The sequence below is a fragment of the Cyprinus carpio genome, chromosome A22, assembly GCF_018340385.1.
Source record: "Cyprinus carpio isolate SPL01 chromosome A22, ASM1834038v1, whole genome shotgun sequence".
Taxonomy (NCBI): domain Eukaryota; kingdom Metazoa; phylum Chordata; class Actinopteri; order Cypriniformes; family Cyprinidae; genus Cyprinus; species Cyprinus carpio.
Window position 1 is genome coordinate 17,825,353 of NC_056593.1, and position 15,675 is coordinate 17,841,027.

The following is a 15,675-nucleotide window of genomic DNA, read 5'->3' on the forward strand; positions in this document are numbered from 1 at the left end:
GCCTTTCCTATTTGGACCAATGGTCATTAGACACTGCCTGCAGCTCTTGATATGCCCTGACATAATGTACATGATTTCATGAACCCTCATCATTAGCCCCTGAAGAACTCCCCAAGACCCCAACCAATCACATGTCCGGTCAAGCATCCCGATCAGTCTGGGTCAAGATGAGGGACCAGAACAGTTCTCTCAGCACATATCAAGGAGAGGAAATGGCAGTTTCTTCTTACGAGGGTTCTTTTCTCAAGCACAGGTCGAAGGGGGCTAATGCTACGTGGCAGCTCGGTCAACTGGTGTATTCATATAGGCAAACAGTACTTGGGAAAAATCACTTACCACTTAGTTCCTTTCACCACCAGAGCTGCTGTGTTCAAGTGGACTGAGTTTTTCAATCAACAAGAACCTGCAGAGACTAATAAAATAAAATTTTTAATAATATTTAAAAGTGACCCACTTTAGCATGGGTTACTGATTCCATATTGTCTTAATTTCAGCCGCTAGCGTCAAGTCTTAATGGTTACAACTACTGACAAGTGGCTATTTAAATCATTCTAGTTTAAATAATGCAGACAAGACTTGTACAAATGAGTCAGTGTGAGTAAACCTTACAATATATTTGAACTCAGCATGAAATAAAAAATAATACAGATTTCTTCTTTTAAACCTATTCCAGTACTCATTATAACATATACATTGCACCACCTCTGAAACAACTTTTGTTTTTTTGGCTAAAGTCATGCAGAAGGTCTACAATGCCTGGGTGTTAAATATTAGCATCTCAGTAGATAAAACTGATAAAAGATTAAAATAAATAAATAAATAAGTAGATAAAACTGATAAAAGATTAAAATAAATAAATAAATAAATAAATAATCAAATAAATAATTCACAATGAAACATCTACTAAAATATTTAAAATATTGTGCTTTATCATAAAATAGTTTTTATCATTAAATGTTTTGTTACTTACATCTTACCTTGCTCTCTTTCAACGTTGAAACTGAAATTTCACACTGGAATTTGCACTCTGCATCTTTGAACAGTAGGGCTGGCCGATGTCTACAAAATAGGCATCGGACAATGTATACAGTGAAACATTGCGATGGATGATGACATCGGCAGGGATGGGGGTGTGCCCGAAGCGTGATTCCTTATAATGTACTGAAAACAAATAACGATTCCTAACACCGTGTCTACACCGGACAAGAGAGAGGCACGGCAAAATACTATATAACCCCTAATCTATAATAGAGATTCATATAGATCAGTGTATAGAACTTATTATAATCAGTAATGCTGTCTACACTTGATGCGACACGGCAAGAAATCCCCAACAGTAAACTGCTGGCGTGTTCTATTTATGGCATGCTGACACAAATTTTAAATGAATTTCAATTGACGCTTTGTCGCGTCCAGTGTAAACAGACTTTAGCTGATGTGGCATGGTGCGGCGTAATACGACAACTGTCACGTCAGGTGTAGACACAGTGGAATGTTGCCTGTTACATTACAGTACATAAAATTTCACTTACCACATAAACAGAGTAAGGAGAGATGCCTGAGGATGATGGTGAATGATTTGCAGATCCTGAGCACCACTGACAAACATCTAATCTTATAAAATGTGTAGTAAGTACTGCTGCTCCACAGTATAAACAGAGTACATCCGATCTCAAATCTCGAAAGTGAAAGTGAAACTGAAAAAAAAGTGTGCACTCAAAAGCAGTTTCAATGCCAGGCATAATGGCGGCTCCCCAATGCCCACAATTTATATAGGCCTACAGTATACTTACCCAGTGATATAACTGCAAGAGAAAGTATTGAAATAAATATTTTCCCCCCATCTTGCATTTATTTCCTTTAGGGGTTCTGTATACCCGCCATTTTCTTTCCGAACATGGTACTGGGATGCGGTGGATTGTGGGGGGTGTAAGGGGTGTGGGGGGTATGGGGGTGGGGGTGTCACGATGCCGGCTCAACATGGTGATGGCCACAAAAGATGTACCTTTTGAAAGGGTACTGACCCAGTGACAGCTTTTGTACTTTTTTTTGTTTTTGTTTTTTTCCTGTGAGAGAAGCAAAACGTTTTGTGAGTGCTGTTTAATATTGTCTTCAGTGCACATTTTCTTCCATTAACATTTTTAGGTTCATTCATTGCCTACAAATTCTCTCCTCCAAGGTTAGCTGGAGTGAGCGTCACAATATGCTGTTAAAAATTACAAGTGAAACGCAAGAGACATGCTATGTTGACACTTGAGGGTCTGTTTAGACAGACCACGATGTTCACCAGAACTCTGCTGGACTGCCAGCGCAAGGTGCCCATTCAGATTACACATCTCTTCTGGACAACCCAAATCTAAGAACACCTAGAGCGCTGCTCTTGTCTGCTGGTACCAGGCTCTGCCTCTCACATCACAACTTTCCACTTGGCTTCTTCGCCTTTGGACATATATGTCAGACAAGAGCACCGTTCACTCTTCGCCAGCAAAACTGCCACCCTGGGCTACGCTAGAGTCTGTATAACACCAACCTGCCAAGCCAACAGTGAGGAACAAACGATAATGTTGATTGTTTCAGACAAGGTGCTGCTGCAGATTAAGCTGTGGACTAAGTAATAGTTTGTGGATATGGATGGAAGACAGGTGGCATGGATAGACACAGCAGTGGTTAAGGGAAAAGCAGGAGACTGTTATTTAGCAAGTGACCTGAAACTGCCATACCTATTATTCCAATTCACTAGAATCCTAACGGTAGGCTTCTTGGACTGTGACTCCTAGAAGAAAACTGAAATTTTAAGTATAGTTCTTTTACAGGTCACGCAAAACTTTTTTTGTTCAAAACATTTCCAAACCTATTTTTCAACTGGGATCAGGGAGTTTTAAACACATATTGCCAAAAGGAAGCAGTTTTTCCCTTTACAAAGGTTCTTTGTTTAGGCAAAATAATATCTGGTGTAGAAAAATACTAGCACTCTCTTCCAATTTTTGAGGCATCATAGGAATACTCCCAAAGTGTATAGTCTCTTTCAAAAGATACATGATTTTTGCCTAATTCTGAGGTTGTATACCCTAAGAAAAGAAAATATGGTTCAATGTTCTGAGTTAATGCACAATAATTTTCTGTATGGATTTTATCCATATTTTCAATTAGAAACTGTAGTGTGTTTTAGAGTTGAATGAATTGTCTGTAAGCCTAATGGAAAACGGTACAGGTAATTTTTCTGCCAGAATATTATCTGTCTTTTCTATGTAGCATGTATGCATTGAGGGCAAATCAATCCCATAATGCATTGCAACATGAATAAAATTAGTCTGGTGGATGAATAAAATTAAGATGGTGGATAATGATCATGAGGTAACTGTTTTATTACAAATATTGACACTGTAAAATAATTACGGAATATGAAGTATTATGTGTATATACGCTTATTAGAGTATCAGATAGTTGACTTCAAATCAAATGCAAACCAAGTCAGCTTCACGTGACAAACACTATTTGTAATTTGTAAGGCACAAAAAACACTATTTGTAATTTGTAAGGCACAAAAAGTTGATTTCTATGTAATTTGATTTATATTTTATGTGTTCATTTCTGTAAGATTTCATTCTATTTAGTATGCACACGACACCTCACTAGAAGAGTTCTCTGATACCACTCATATTTTCCTTCACAGTCTTTTTAGCTCTAAAATCTTTTTTGTTTTTTTGTTTTTTCTCTAGCTGTCATTCAGGTAATAAGACAAGACAGATTTAACACATATTGCCACAGCCTCATGTCTGCAGTTGGTAGCTCTAAAAAAAAAAGGTTTCAAATTTCTGCTAAATTCTACATGTTCATTATCGAGGGGTCAGTTTCATTCAGGTCATATAAATTATATGGTAACACTTTATTTTGATAGATCACTTTAGACATTCTGCTGACTATAAGTAACTTAATGTCTAATTATAAGTCATTAGAGTATTAGTAGTCTCTCTGCTTAATATCTATTAACACTTATTTTTAATAGTCCCCAACAGGCATTCTATTGACTATAACTAACTTTGCAAGTACATTTCAACTTATTCTACTAGCCCTAACCATCTACTAGTACTCTAATGAGAGTAAGCTGACATGTAGTTGCAAAGTTACTTATAGTTGTTAGAATGTCTAAATTGGACTATCGAAATAAAGTGTACCCATCATTGCCAAATATACATGTCAAAACTTCTACCAAACTTTTCCGTATTATAGATTTAATTTTCAGTTAAATGGGTTCTAAATGTACAGTATGAAATACTGAACCTATATCATTATCTTGAAGAGTTATTATGATTAAAAATACATCTCAGTACTTCCAGAACAGCAGACCCAAGAGCACTCTAAAAAAATCCAATAATACAAAAGGAAATATGTTATACTCTATTAGAATTAAAGAATGTAAATCAAATTATCCCCTTTAAGCCCAGTTAAACATCCTGCTTTGAATGGTGCCAGCTGAAAACTTTTCACCGTATTTCCTGTGGGGCTGTAAAGCTGAATTAGTCCTTAGCTCAAGTCTGTTGTTAACCTTAAAGATTTGACTAGGGTTGAAAATAAATTGCTTCAAAGAGCTTCTCAAACCATAAGCTGATTATTCAGTAAAGTAAAATGCTCACTTCATTTCATTTTCCTTCAAAGAAAATGACATATTTGGTATTTTATTGATGGTAGATTCAAAAAATAAATGCATAATCACAACTCCTTTCCGGTTCTAGACATGGTTTAAAATGGCGAGCTGTCCTATTTACAAAGATTCAAAGATAAAAGAGGACATTGGATAATTCTTTAAGATAATGTTAGGAGAAGCGAGGCGCCATCAAGTCATATAACATCAGTCTCACAGTGCAAATCCAGCCCAACTGAAGTCTCAATGACGACAACCGATGAGTATGTCAATGACCAAGATACCATCTTAGTCTAATTAATACTAGCAACACTGAGACATTTAACGGTCGTGAAAGAAGACATTTAGCATGTGATATGAGAGAGGTCCTGCGTTCAAATCCCGGACGAGCCCCCAAACAATCTGCATTTTATGCTACTTTGGATTGAGACTGGGTATAATGGTACCTTTTTGTGATTTAAACAACTTTTAATTAAACAACTTTTAATATGATTTAAAAAAAAAAATATATATATATATATATAGTACTGTAGAGTTCATCATATATTATACATGATTGGGTTTAAATATTTAGTGTGTAAATAAAGACGTTGCTTATGAGAGTACACCCTCAATATGATTTCAATGGTTAAGTTAAACAAATAATTAAATTTTCATGAGATGAGAGATGTTGTCTGTGAACTGTCTTGCTTTGAAAGAAATATCTCATTCTCAAAACCTTTGCTCAATGCTTCTTCTTCTGTGAGAAAGTTGAGATGTTTTAGCTATTCTGCCCATAGCTGTCTTTGTGACGGGTAATCCATTTGTTTATAATTGTCTTTTTAGTTTTGACAGGGCTAAATTAATTACAATTTGATCTGAATATGGGACATAATTAGAATCCTCTTAAAGCTGCAGCCAACCCTCACATCCCTTCTGCCAAAACGGATCATCCCGCACCATAATTAAACTTCAGCTCATCTGTCAGAGAGTCGAGGTTCCCTTTACTAGCAGAAAATTAAGGAAGAGGAGGGTAAGGTGTTATGTTTTATTTTAAGTGGTTTGGTTTAACTCCCCACAAAAAAATGCATATTAAATGCATATTTCTGAGTGAAAAATTATAGTAAATTAACGTAAATCAAATCATACAATTGCACTACCTTGTAAAGCCAACTAAGCTGTTACATTTAAACAAAACGGGAATGGTAGAGGTATTTTCTCATCGTTTCTGGTCAGTAGACATTGGCAGCAGACAGCTTATGGGGAAACCATGCAAGACATTTCCCCCAAGCATGCCTTGAAGAGAATCTTTGTCGCAACACAGAAGGACAACTCTCAAAGACTACTTCCACTACCTGACAAGGCTTCGAGCAAATCAAATGAAACTTGCTGATCCAGTTAAGTCCCTCTGCTCATTACTTAGCCAGTCACTCGAGGCCCTCACATTTTTCTTCTGTACTTAGTAGCATCATCTAAATAACAATTTCAAATGTGGGTAAATTAATCTCATGTATATATTAAACACTCATATATACATAAAATCTCAATCTCACACATAAACATGTCATAGAAAAACCAATTGTGGTTCCCCAAAGAACCCTTTAGTGAACCACTTTTAAAAGAACCATTTTCTTAGTTTGAAGAACATTTAAAAACATAAAGAATGGTTTTTTTGTTTTTTTTTGTTTTTTCGTTTTTCCACTATAAAGAACCGTTTGTGCAATGGAGTGGTTCCACGGATGTTAAAAGTTCTTCAAGGAACAATATATGCCAATAAAGAACCTTTTATTTCTTAAGAGTGTAGAATGTTGAAATCATAAAAATGTACAGTACAGTAACAGTCTTTGTCTCTAGTCTGCTTTGCTCCTGTGCCTGTCTTGAAACCTTCATCCTGAAAAAGCTTTTGCTACATCTTTTGATCCAGACTGAACTTACATGAGAAAATACATGGTTAGTTGATGTTTTGGAGGTCTTTACTACATCAAATCCCCTATGTGCTCTATCAAATAAGGCTGCAAGACCTACCATTCTTGCTTGCTAGAACATGAAGTGCCTGTTGGGGCTACACACATGCTGAACTTGTCGCTCATCCAATTCTGTTTGCCTTCATGATTTTTGAAACCTGTATGACCATAGCAGATTACAACATAAGATGCTCTGTTCCACAAAATGATAGAAAATTGTGACCAGAACACAAATAGCACTAAAAAGTGACTTGTATGTATTTGATAAGAAATTGAACAAAACACACAATATCTATATGTGCTATAAAACAGATAGAAATTTAATTTATTGACAATATTGCCCTGTATCTTTTTTGTGCAACACATATGCAACCTGTGAAGTCTAACGATATGCATGTCTGAATGGTCACAAGAAACTTTTTTTTGTATGGAAAAGAGCAGCATGCAGATAATTACAAGTATTTTGTATTCCACTGATGGAATTCATACAGATTTGGAGCAACATGAGGGTGAGTATATAATGACATAATTATGAACAAGTCCTTTAACAAACTTAGTATTGAAACAGACAGCCACACGTCTCCGTCAGCATCTGGACAAAACAAATTTGGACAAAAAAAAAAAAAAAAAGTCACATACAAAAACAAAGACAAACCAATAATAAAGCCAAATAAATAAATAAATAAATAAATGTATAAAACGAAAATTAATAAAGGCCATAAGAAAACAAAGGATTGGGACCAAATCAAAATAACTCAAAACAAAACAAATATAAAAAGAGTCCAAAACCAATCAAGCCAAAACAAAATAGTAAACAATACAAACAAGTCAACAATAAATGGATGACACAAAACAAACACAGGCCAAAACAAACAAATAAATAAATAATCACATTTTTGAATAAACTGGACAAAATGGCTATGGAGTTGTGGATATATATGTATGTATATTTATATATAGATACTCCATATATCATAATACAGTATATATATATATATATATCATAGGGACTACAGTAATTGTTGCTTATTATTACATTATTAGTATATTATTAGTTGTGACAAATCACAAGTATTTTTTTAAGAAGTGTAAACTGATAAACTGTTATTTTAAGGCCCTACTATAGTGTGATTGAACACTGGACCTTTTGTTTTTATACACAGTTCTAAATAAAGTCTATAAAAGAAAAGTATTTTTTTTTCCTACAATAATGCAAGTCTGAAAATCCACTCATACTAGTAAAAAAAACTACATCCTCACTTCACACATACTTAAAGATTTCAATGTCACACTCACAGTGTAAACCCTCTACACTAATGTATCACACTTTAAAATCGACAGTAACCTCACCGTGAAGCAAAGAACAATTTATTAACAACACCTGCCTGTGAAAATCTGAAGAGATCTCCACTAAATAACCAGCACTCAAGTACTTTTGGTTAGCATTCTATAGTCTTGTGAGAGCGATAGATCATTCCAACAAATTATTCCTTCTCATGTTGAGGTAATGGCAATACAAATTAATCAGTTGCACTCGATGTGATAAATGTCACCGAAGTCTGCAGGGAGCTGAAGTATCTATTGATTGGAGAGAAGAAATTATTTCATTAATTACTGGTATGTATATCATTGACGCTTCCTAAATGAGAAAAAAAAGATCTGCGCTCATAATGATTTATGGCAGCTCGCCCAGCGGGACTTCTCATTTAACGAGCTCCGAGACGAGCCAATAGCAGACGTGCTTTATGACATCAACCGAGGATTTTTCCAGGCCTCATGCCGAGCAACTTCACAGTCAGGCATTGAACAGGAGATAAGAGACAGCACTGGGAGTACCTTAAAGCTCTTCCTCAACTGGCAATATAGCAAACTAATGTGATTATGAAGTTTGGAATTAAGATTAGCAGAATGGCTGATAAGATGCCACGTATAAAAATACCTGCATCGTGGGACATGTTGACGAAATGAATGGTGTCACGATTTTCCAACATGAATGGAAGCAGTACATATTTGTGTATGAAGATGCCTCCTAGTTTCAGACCTGCTTCCAGGGCACCATGTCATATATAATGATCCAGAACAAATTCAAATGAGCTTTAGCACAAATCAAGGACATATTTAGTGACTATAACACTTATTTCCCAGTAGAAGATGAGAAATAGCCCCCATACATTTTGAAAAGTAATTCACTCTTTTTGACCAATTCTTTAGGTGCTTTACACACACACACACACACACATTTTTTTACATGTATATTTTTAACAGAATATTAATTTTATATTATGCATGCAAAATTTTTATATTTTTGTTGCTATTTTTCATACAATCAAATCCTCTCTTCTTGCGTTTCACGAATGAAGCCAACTGAAAGAAACAGATAATTTGGAAACACATTTCCAGGTTATACCTACAGCTTCAGCCAATGTAATATAAAATATCAGTATCATTTATCAAACTCATTATCCTGAATTATTAAATGATCCTTTCAAAGTAAATTCTCCAATAGACCAAAATTAATGTTGTATAACAAAGCTGCGGTGAGGTTTTTGGCAGTCTCAGGCGTACAAACACAGCCAATATTGATGAATAGGCTGGGATTTCTCACTCTGAAAAGAAGCCAAACCCAAAGGGAGGAGTAGCCAATCGGAAGCCAAAGGATGGAGACGGCTGATAAAAAGAAGAGAGCGAAGAGGTTATCAGAGCAGAATGACCTCCAGGTGGGCCGAATCTTCCATCAGCGTGTGGAACCCTGCCTCTTCTGGCACTGTTATCCTAACAAGATTGGTGGGTGGTCTCTTTTTATAGATCACTTTGGTATCTGTTGATCATCTAATGCAATAAAAGCTCCTTTTGTGGAAAAATATAGAGCTTTTTGTTGCTGTGGAAACACCTTAATGTTATCAAATGATAATATTATAGTAATATTTGACTACCATATTGATGTATTTACATTGCCACCAAGTTGTTATGGATGGTTCCCAGGGTGTTACCCACAGTCAACCACTAATAATTACAGTAATACAAGGAAGAAAGATTGTTCCATTTTAATATCTGCGTCTCAACAAAAAATCTGTGCTGAAGATTTCCTGGGTTTGTAGGTTATGGCTTCTGTGAGAAATGAGTCCCACAGCTCACAGATATTTTTAGACTTCTGTCACTGTAGCTGTTGTCATTTCCATGCTGGTGGCCTATGAGTGAGTGATAGCAAACATATACTGTATTTACTAGAGCTCAAGGCAGCAAACCTTCTGGGCCAGCGAACCAGCGACATGTCAGAGAAATCAATAGTCACTTACAGACTATGGAGAATCATTATGACAAGAAGCATCCTGTTTTAATGGCAAAACACTGATGTTGCTGTATTTGATTGATCAAAATAACACTGCTTCTGGTTTCATATGCTAACATGTGCTGGCGTTCATCTGCCTGTAATATTCAAGTTAAAATGACACACATTCACAACCCATTTCACTTCTGTAATGTAAGGTATTTACAATTTTTTAGCATAATGTGTACATAAATTATAGAAGATTTTACCGCTTCAGAATAAAAAGTAAATAATTATGACTTGTAATTGCAACTGTAATTGCAACTTGGGGAAGTCGTGGTCTAGTGGTTAGAGAGTTTGTCTCCTAACCCTAAGGTTGTGGGTTCGAGTCTCGGGCCGGCAATATCACGACTGAGGTGCCCTTGAGCAAGGCACTGAACCCCCAACTGCTCCCCGAGCGCCGCAGCATAAATGGCTGCCCACTGCTCCGGGTGTGTGTTCACTGCTGTGTGTGTGCACTTTGGATGGATTAAATACAGAGCACGAATTCTGAGTATGGGTCACCATACTTAGCTGTATGTCATGTCACGTCACTTTAACTTTTTTTTTTTACTTTTCAGTAATTTTCAGTTCAAATCTCAAAAGGGAGCTTTGTGATTGCAAATTCTTCTTGTAACTGGCATTTCTTGAAATGTCAACTATTTATCGCAATATGAATTTAACAATCTCTCACAATTGTGGTTACGGCAATTTAGACTTTATACCCAACAGTGTGACTTTATCTCACATTTGCACTTTTAATCTGGTAATTTGATGGAAGATGCTTCACATTAGATTTTCGAAGATTCCATTATGCAATTTCCGACTTTATATCTCACAATGTGACTTTATCTCACAATTCCAGTATTGCCTCTTGTAAATATGACTTCATCTCTCACAATTCAACTTTATATCTCACAATTTAAGTTTGAAGAGGCATCCAAATTAAAGTTTGAGGATGCCATTACACAATTTTCGACTTTAAACCTAACAATTTGACTAATTTGACTATTACTCTCGTAATAATAGTTGATACTGTTAGACTAATTTCACAATTTATCACTTTATATTTAATAATTTGATTATTAATACTTTTTTTTTTTTTTTTTTAGATGCCATTACACAATTTTCGACTTTATATCTCACAGTAACATTGTACACCTAACAATGACTTTATCTCACAATTGCAGTTTTGTTTCTTGTAAAAATCTCTTTATATATCAAATTGATTTTATATCTTACAATGTACATTTAAATCTCTGAGTGGAACTTTTTATGTAAAGTTTGTACATGTCATTATGCAATTTTTTTCACAATGTGACTGTTTAATTTTATCTCAGTTATTAATTCTTTTTTTTTTTCTGTGGTGTGTAAGGCTTTCAAATTATTAGGCAATGTTTTTTAAGAAAATTAAATAGCGTTAATTTTAATTTCATGTTGACTTCAAACCCAAAACTGTTTGACTTTGCCATGCCCTGATTTGTACTTCCCCTCACCCGCTAAAAACAAACAGTAAAACCACTAAAGTAATGGCATATTATGAGCTCTGCCACAACCAAATGAAATTTGGGGCCTGTAGCGTCACAAGCGTTTTGAGTCAAAATGTGTTGAGGTGGAGAATGTAAAACTGCTTGCACGCCTCATGAATTGTGTCAGAGAGCATCGCCCTCCTCACATCAAGTCTCATCACTCCCGCTCTCATCATGTTTGGAAAGAGCTCGCGGCCAACGGGGATGCTTTGTGAAATCCCAGCCCTAGAGTATATAAAAACAGTCAGAGACTCAGAGCAAAGGCCATAGGGAAATAAGCAAACAGTTTTCTAAAAGGATGCAGGTGGCTAGCGGGCCACAACATGGGCTTTGTTTCTTAATGCTCAAGACCGAGGTTCTGTGACACAGGCTGGCTGGTGTTACGTCCCATGTGTATGGGTGTATTTTCGTAAATGCTTTCTAAATAGTCCATGTAGGGCAAAAAGTAAAGGTCTTAGAACAGATCTGTGAGGTCTGCTGAAACCGCTGCTGCCATAAACTGTGTAGTGGGAAGCTGGAGGAAAGTGAGATAAATATTGCAGTTTCACATGTGAGTGCTTGCAGCTCATGTCTGTTACTGTAAAATTATTAATGCAACAACACAAGCAACTAATAAATCTATGTCTACATATTGTGAGCTTCTGTAGTGCACAGAGCACATTAGTTTTTGACAAAACTGAATATGGTTGTGAATATTTAATGTAAACTCATGATAACAATTCAAAGTTATTGAAAGATGTTCACTGTAAAAATATATTTTGAAGTTACATTTTACAAGAAAATACTATTTCAGTCTTTCCACTACAAAATATCATGATTAAAGTTTTACTTACCATGTCATTGTAATTAATAAAATTTACTATCAATTTATTAGTTATGAGTGTTTATTATTTCTTTGGAAATTTTTTTTTTTTTTTTTTTTTTTTCAGTAGTGGGACTATTGTTCTGTATAGTTTAATTTTTAGTCAATTCTTAATTTACATTTGGTTAATTATGTATTAAGCCAATTTCATGTTTCATTGTGAATATTTTGTAAACTTTGTAGAGTTTATTTGCTTTAATTTGATTTTTTTTTTTATTTTGTATATTTTATTTGTTTTGTATTTTTTTTTTATATTTGCATATGCTTTAGTTTGACCTTGTACTGAACCTGGAAAATTCTCTAAGTTTCATCACACAGATCTGAGGTTTAGTGGTCTTAAACTATACTTGTTCGCTTTAAGACCAAAAGAAAACCTTGGTAAACAGAGCAAAAATCCTGGAGAAGAAGGCGGTTTGAATCATCCTAGCAGACCGGTGGGATATCATTAGTCGTGTTTATCTCTGATGCAGAACATAGATAAGGCTGAATAATCCTCTCACATCATTACAGGCAACTGTATAGACTTTTACTATTTTAATTGCTGTATCAGTAATCACACACTTCAGAACCAAGGGGAGGGACACAATTATCTCTTCATATGCCATATTTGGATGCGGTTACGTTTATGTTTACTGCAACTAATTAATTTACACCCTACAAGGACTGATTCTGATTAATTATGCTGGGGTTTGTATATATTCTCATGTGTGGCTTATTGTACATTCCAAATCATTTGTTTTCAGATCTTTTCCATGTTCTCAATGTAGCTCGTGTTGAATCTGCAAATCACGTGCTTTTGAGATAAGCTGACTGTAATTTCCTAATGCTGTGGGAACAGAAAGCACATAATGAACTATTTATTGCAATGCAGACATGAGCTTAGCTAGGTGGGTAACCCAACACAGCGCGTGGCAGCTTGAATATACGGGATCTAAAGAGTTTTCTATATCTAGAAAGCTGGATCTTAATTCAAGTATTCAATTGAATAAGAAAGCCTATCCACTTCATTGTAACATTTTAACATCAAACCTGTTTATAGCAGCAGCAGGAGGGGAAGAACACAGAGAAATAGAGAGATTTTTTTTTTTTTATTTTTAATATTATTTTAGTTTTATTATTATTATACAACATTTTTTTCCTATCTTTATATAAAATAAAAATAAAAAAATACGTAAGATGACAAAAATTTAAGACTAAAATTTTATATATATGTATATATATATTATTTACCTAAACTTTACATAAACTAGAATAGAATAGAATAGGATAGAATAGAATAGAATAGAATGATGTGCTGGTATTGATTGCATCAAGCAATCATACCAAAAAAGAACTTTGAAACTGAAAATGGATAGAGAGACAAAGAAAGGAACCCTGTTGAAAAGCCACTTTGCAGGTGTGAAGAGTATATGCCTATCGATTCATTAATTATGAATAACAACCTGTTCTGGTTACACTACTGATTGCAAAAACAAAACATGTTTTTCCAAACATAAACAACTGTCATTTGCTGTGCTGTTTTGTGTGGCGTTTTGAGGCATTGTGCGTTCTCCTCAATCAGCTGTCATGTAATCACACGGAATGAAACGACATGAAACCGTGACGCAGGGACTCATTCCAGCACATGTGATATAGGCTACCGTTGGGTATTGGGCTCAGACTCACCTGGAACAGTCGCAGTATATTTGCGACCATGATGGACACTGAACTCGCCGAAGCCCCTATGACTCCAACCACCTTTTCTGGCTTGACGAACACTGGGGGCTCTCCGTTCGTACACCTCACATCCGACGTGTCTTTCTGTATGAGAGCCTGCACAAAAGTAAGCGACTGCTCCAACGCGTACGTGTCTCGCGAACAAGTGTCTAAAACCCGAGCGCCTAAAGTGATGTTGGGCAAAAGCTCGTCGTCACTGTTGATTTGGTCCAAAGCATAAAGCATCGCCTCCAACCTGTGAATCCCGTTCTCCTTTTTGATATCTCCACACGGTTCCCCGGAGACCCCGCGGGCATGGACCGGGAAAAGGCCACCCAGGGTCAAATCCCCCTCAATTCTGATGGAATGAGGGGCGTAGATTTCCTGCGAAAGTGTCACATCCACAAGCGCTTGAATTATCCAAAATACCCGCCATGGAAAGCAAGCCATGTCTCCTTGTCGTTGGGAAACAGAAGAAAAAGGCACTTTTCACAGTATTTATGGGTAAACAAAAACAGAATCGATCTCAATAACGGCCATAGAGCCTTTTAAAGTAAGGTTGATATGGAAATACGTTGAGGGTTTTTTTTTTTCCTCAAGAACACCGCGCAAGAAGGATGCGTTATTCCTTGGGAAAGTGCGCATCGTATGGCGAGGCTTGTTGCTTAGATGTTCTGCATTATTTGTTTTAATAAAGAAGAAAAAAAGGGACAAAAAAGCGAATTAGAATACGTATAGTACCTTTTATGATTTGTCCTTAAATCAAACACACGCAAAACGCATTAAAGTGCATAGATATTCGACTAAAAGGCGTCCGATCCACGCTGATGTCATAACGCCACTGTAAAACCATAGCGACTGAGTTTTAACGGATTTCCTTTTTTAAAGAATTTAAGGCGGCAAAAAAAGTTTTCGTTCAGAATGCCGCGTCGCGTATAACGGTCAGAGAAAAAATGTTGCAGAGATTCGACGTCAGGTGAGATATCCGTAACATCCTCCCATTTTTCGCCCGGAGCAGGTGCTGCTTATTACATTTGAGAGAAAGCAAGCAAGCTAGCGGTGATACGTCTTTTGGTCTTGAGAAAATCCTCACAAGAGACGAGAAGACAGCCCGCGTGTCTCCTCCTCTCTCTTTCTCTCCCCCTCTCTCTTTCTCTCTCCACACAGAATCATATATGGATTTGTCAGATGACTCAACGCACGATCGATGTCGTGTTACTCATCCTGGTCAGCCCTCGAAGAAAATACGCTCCTGCGTGTGAGGCGAATCATTACGCGATATAGTCATTAAACCCGAAGATTAACGGTGGGGAAGGAGGGATGCTGCAATGTAGGTCTCACTAAGTTTCCAACCTCTGTTCCCAAGCTTACGGTAGTTTAACGTTAATAGTCTATTTTCACCACATCATTCTCTGTAATGGAGAAAGAAAAACTTCTCAAACGTTTAACCATATTTGGATCAACCTCATTCGCCTGCTTCTGTTATGACGAAAAAAAAAAAAAAAAAAACCATTCCGCACGACATTATTTCATTGTGTGGGTTAATGTGGAATATGTTCCAGCTCAGCTCTAGATACTCGCATTGTTTTTCCTGTTGAATGCAGCGACTGTGGCTGGCAGAGGAAATGAATTCTGTCAACATCAATTCATGATTTTACCGCCCCACTACTGATGCTCTCTCTCTCTCTCTCTCTCTC

The 15,675-nt window shown here is 36.3% G+C and overlaps 1 protein-coding gene across 4 annotated transcripts in view; it reads right to left on the minus strand.

Annotated features, from left to right (window-relative positions):
* Positions 1-15,455, minus strand: part of LOC109066562 (metabotropic glutamate receptor 7-like) — a 200,621-nt gene extending 185,166 nt beyond the window's left edge. The window contains exon 1 of one of the 4 annotated variants that reach the window (XM_042712141.1): positions 13,949-15,454. In XM_042712141.1, the coding sequence (XP_042568075.1) occupies positions 13,949-14,428 (480 nt within the window). In that variant the 5' untranslated portion in view covers positions 14,429-15,454. Of the gene's footprint in view, positions 1-13,948 lie in introns of all 4 variants that reach the window. The other 3 variants (XM_042712140.1, XM_042712143.1, XM_042712142.1) reach the window with 3 other exon arrangements.
* Positions 15,456-15,675: the final 220 nt, after the last annotated feature.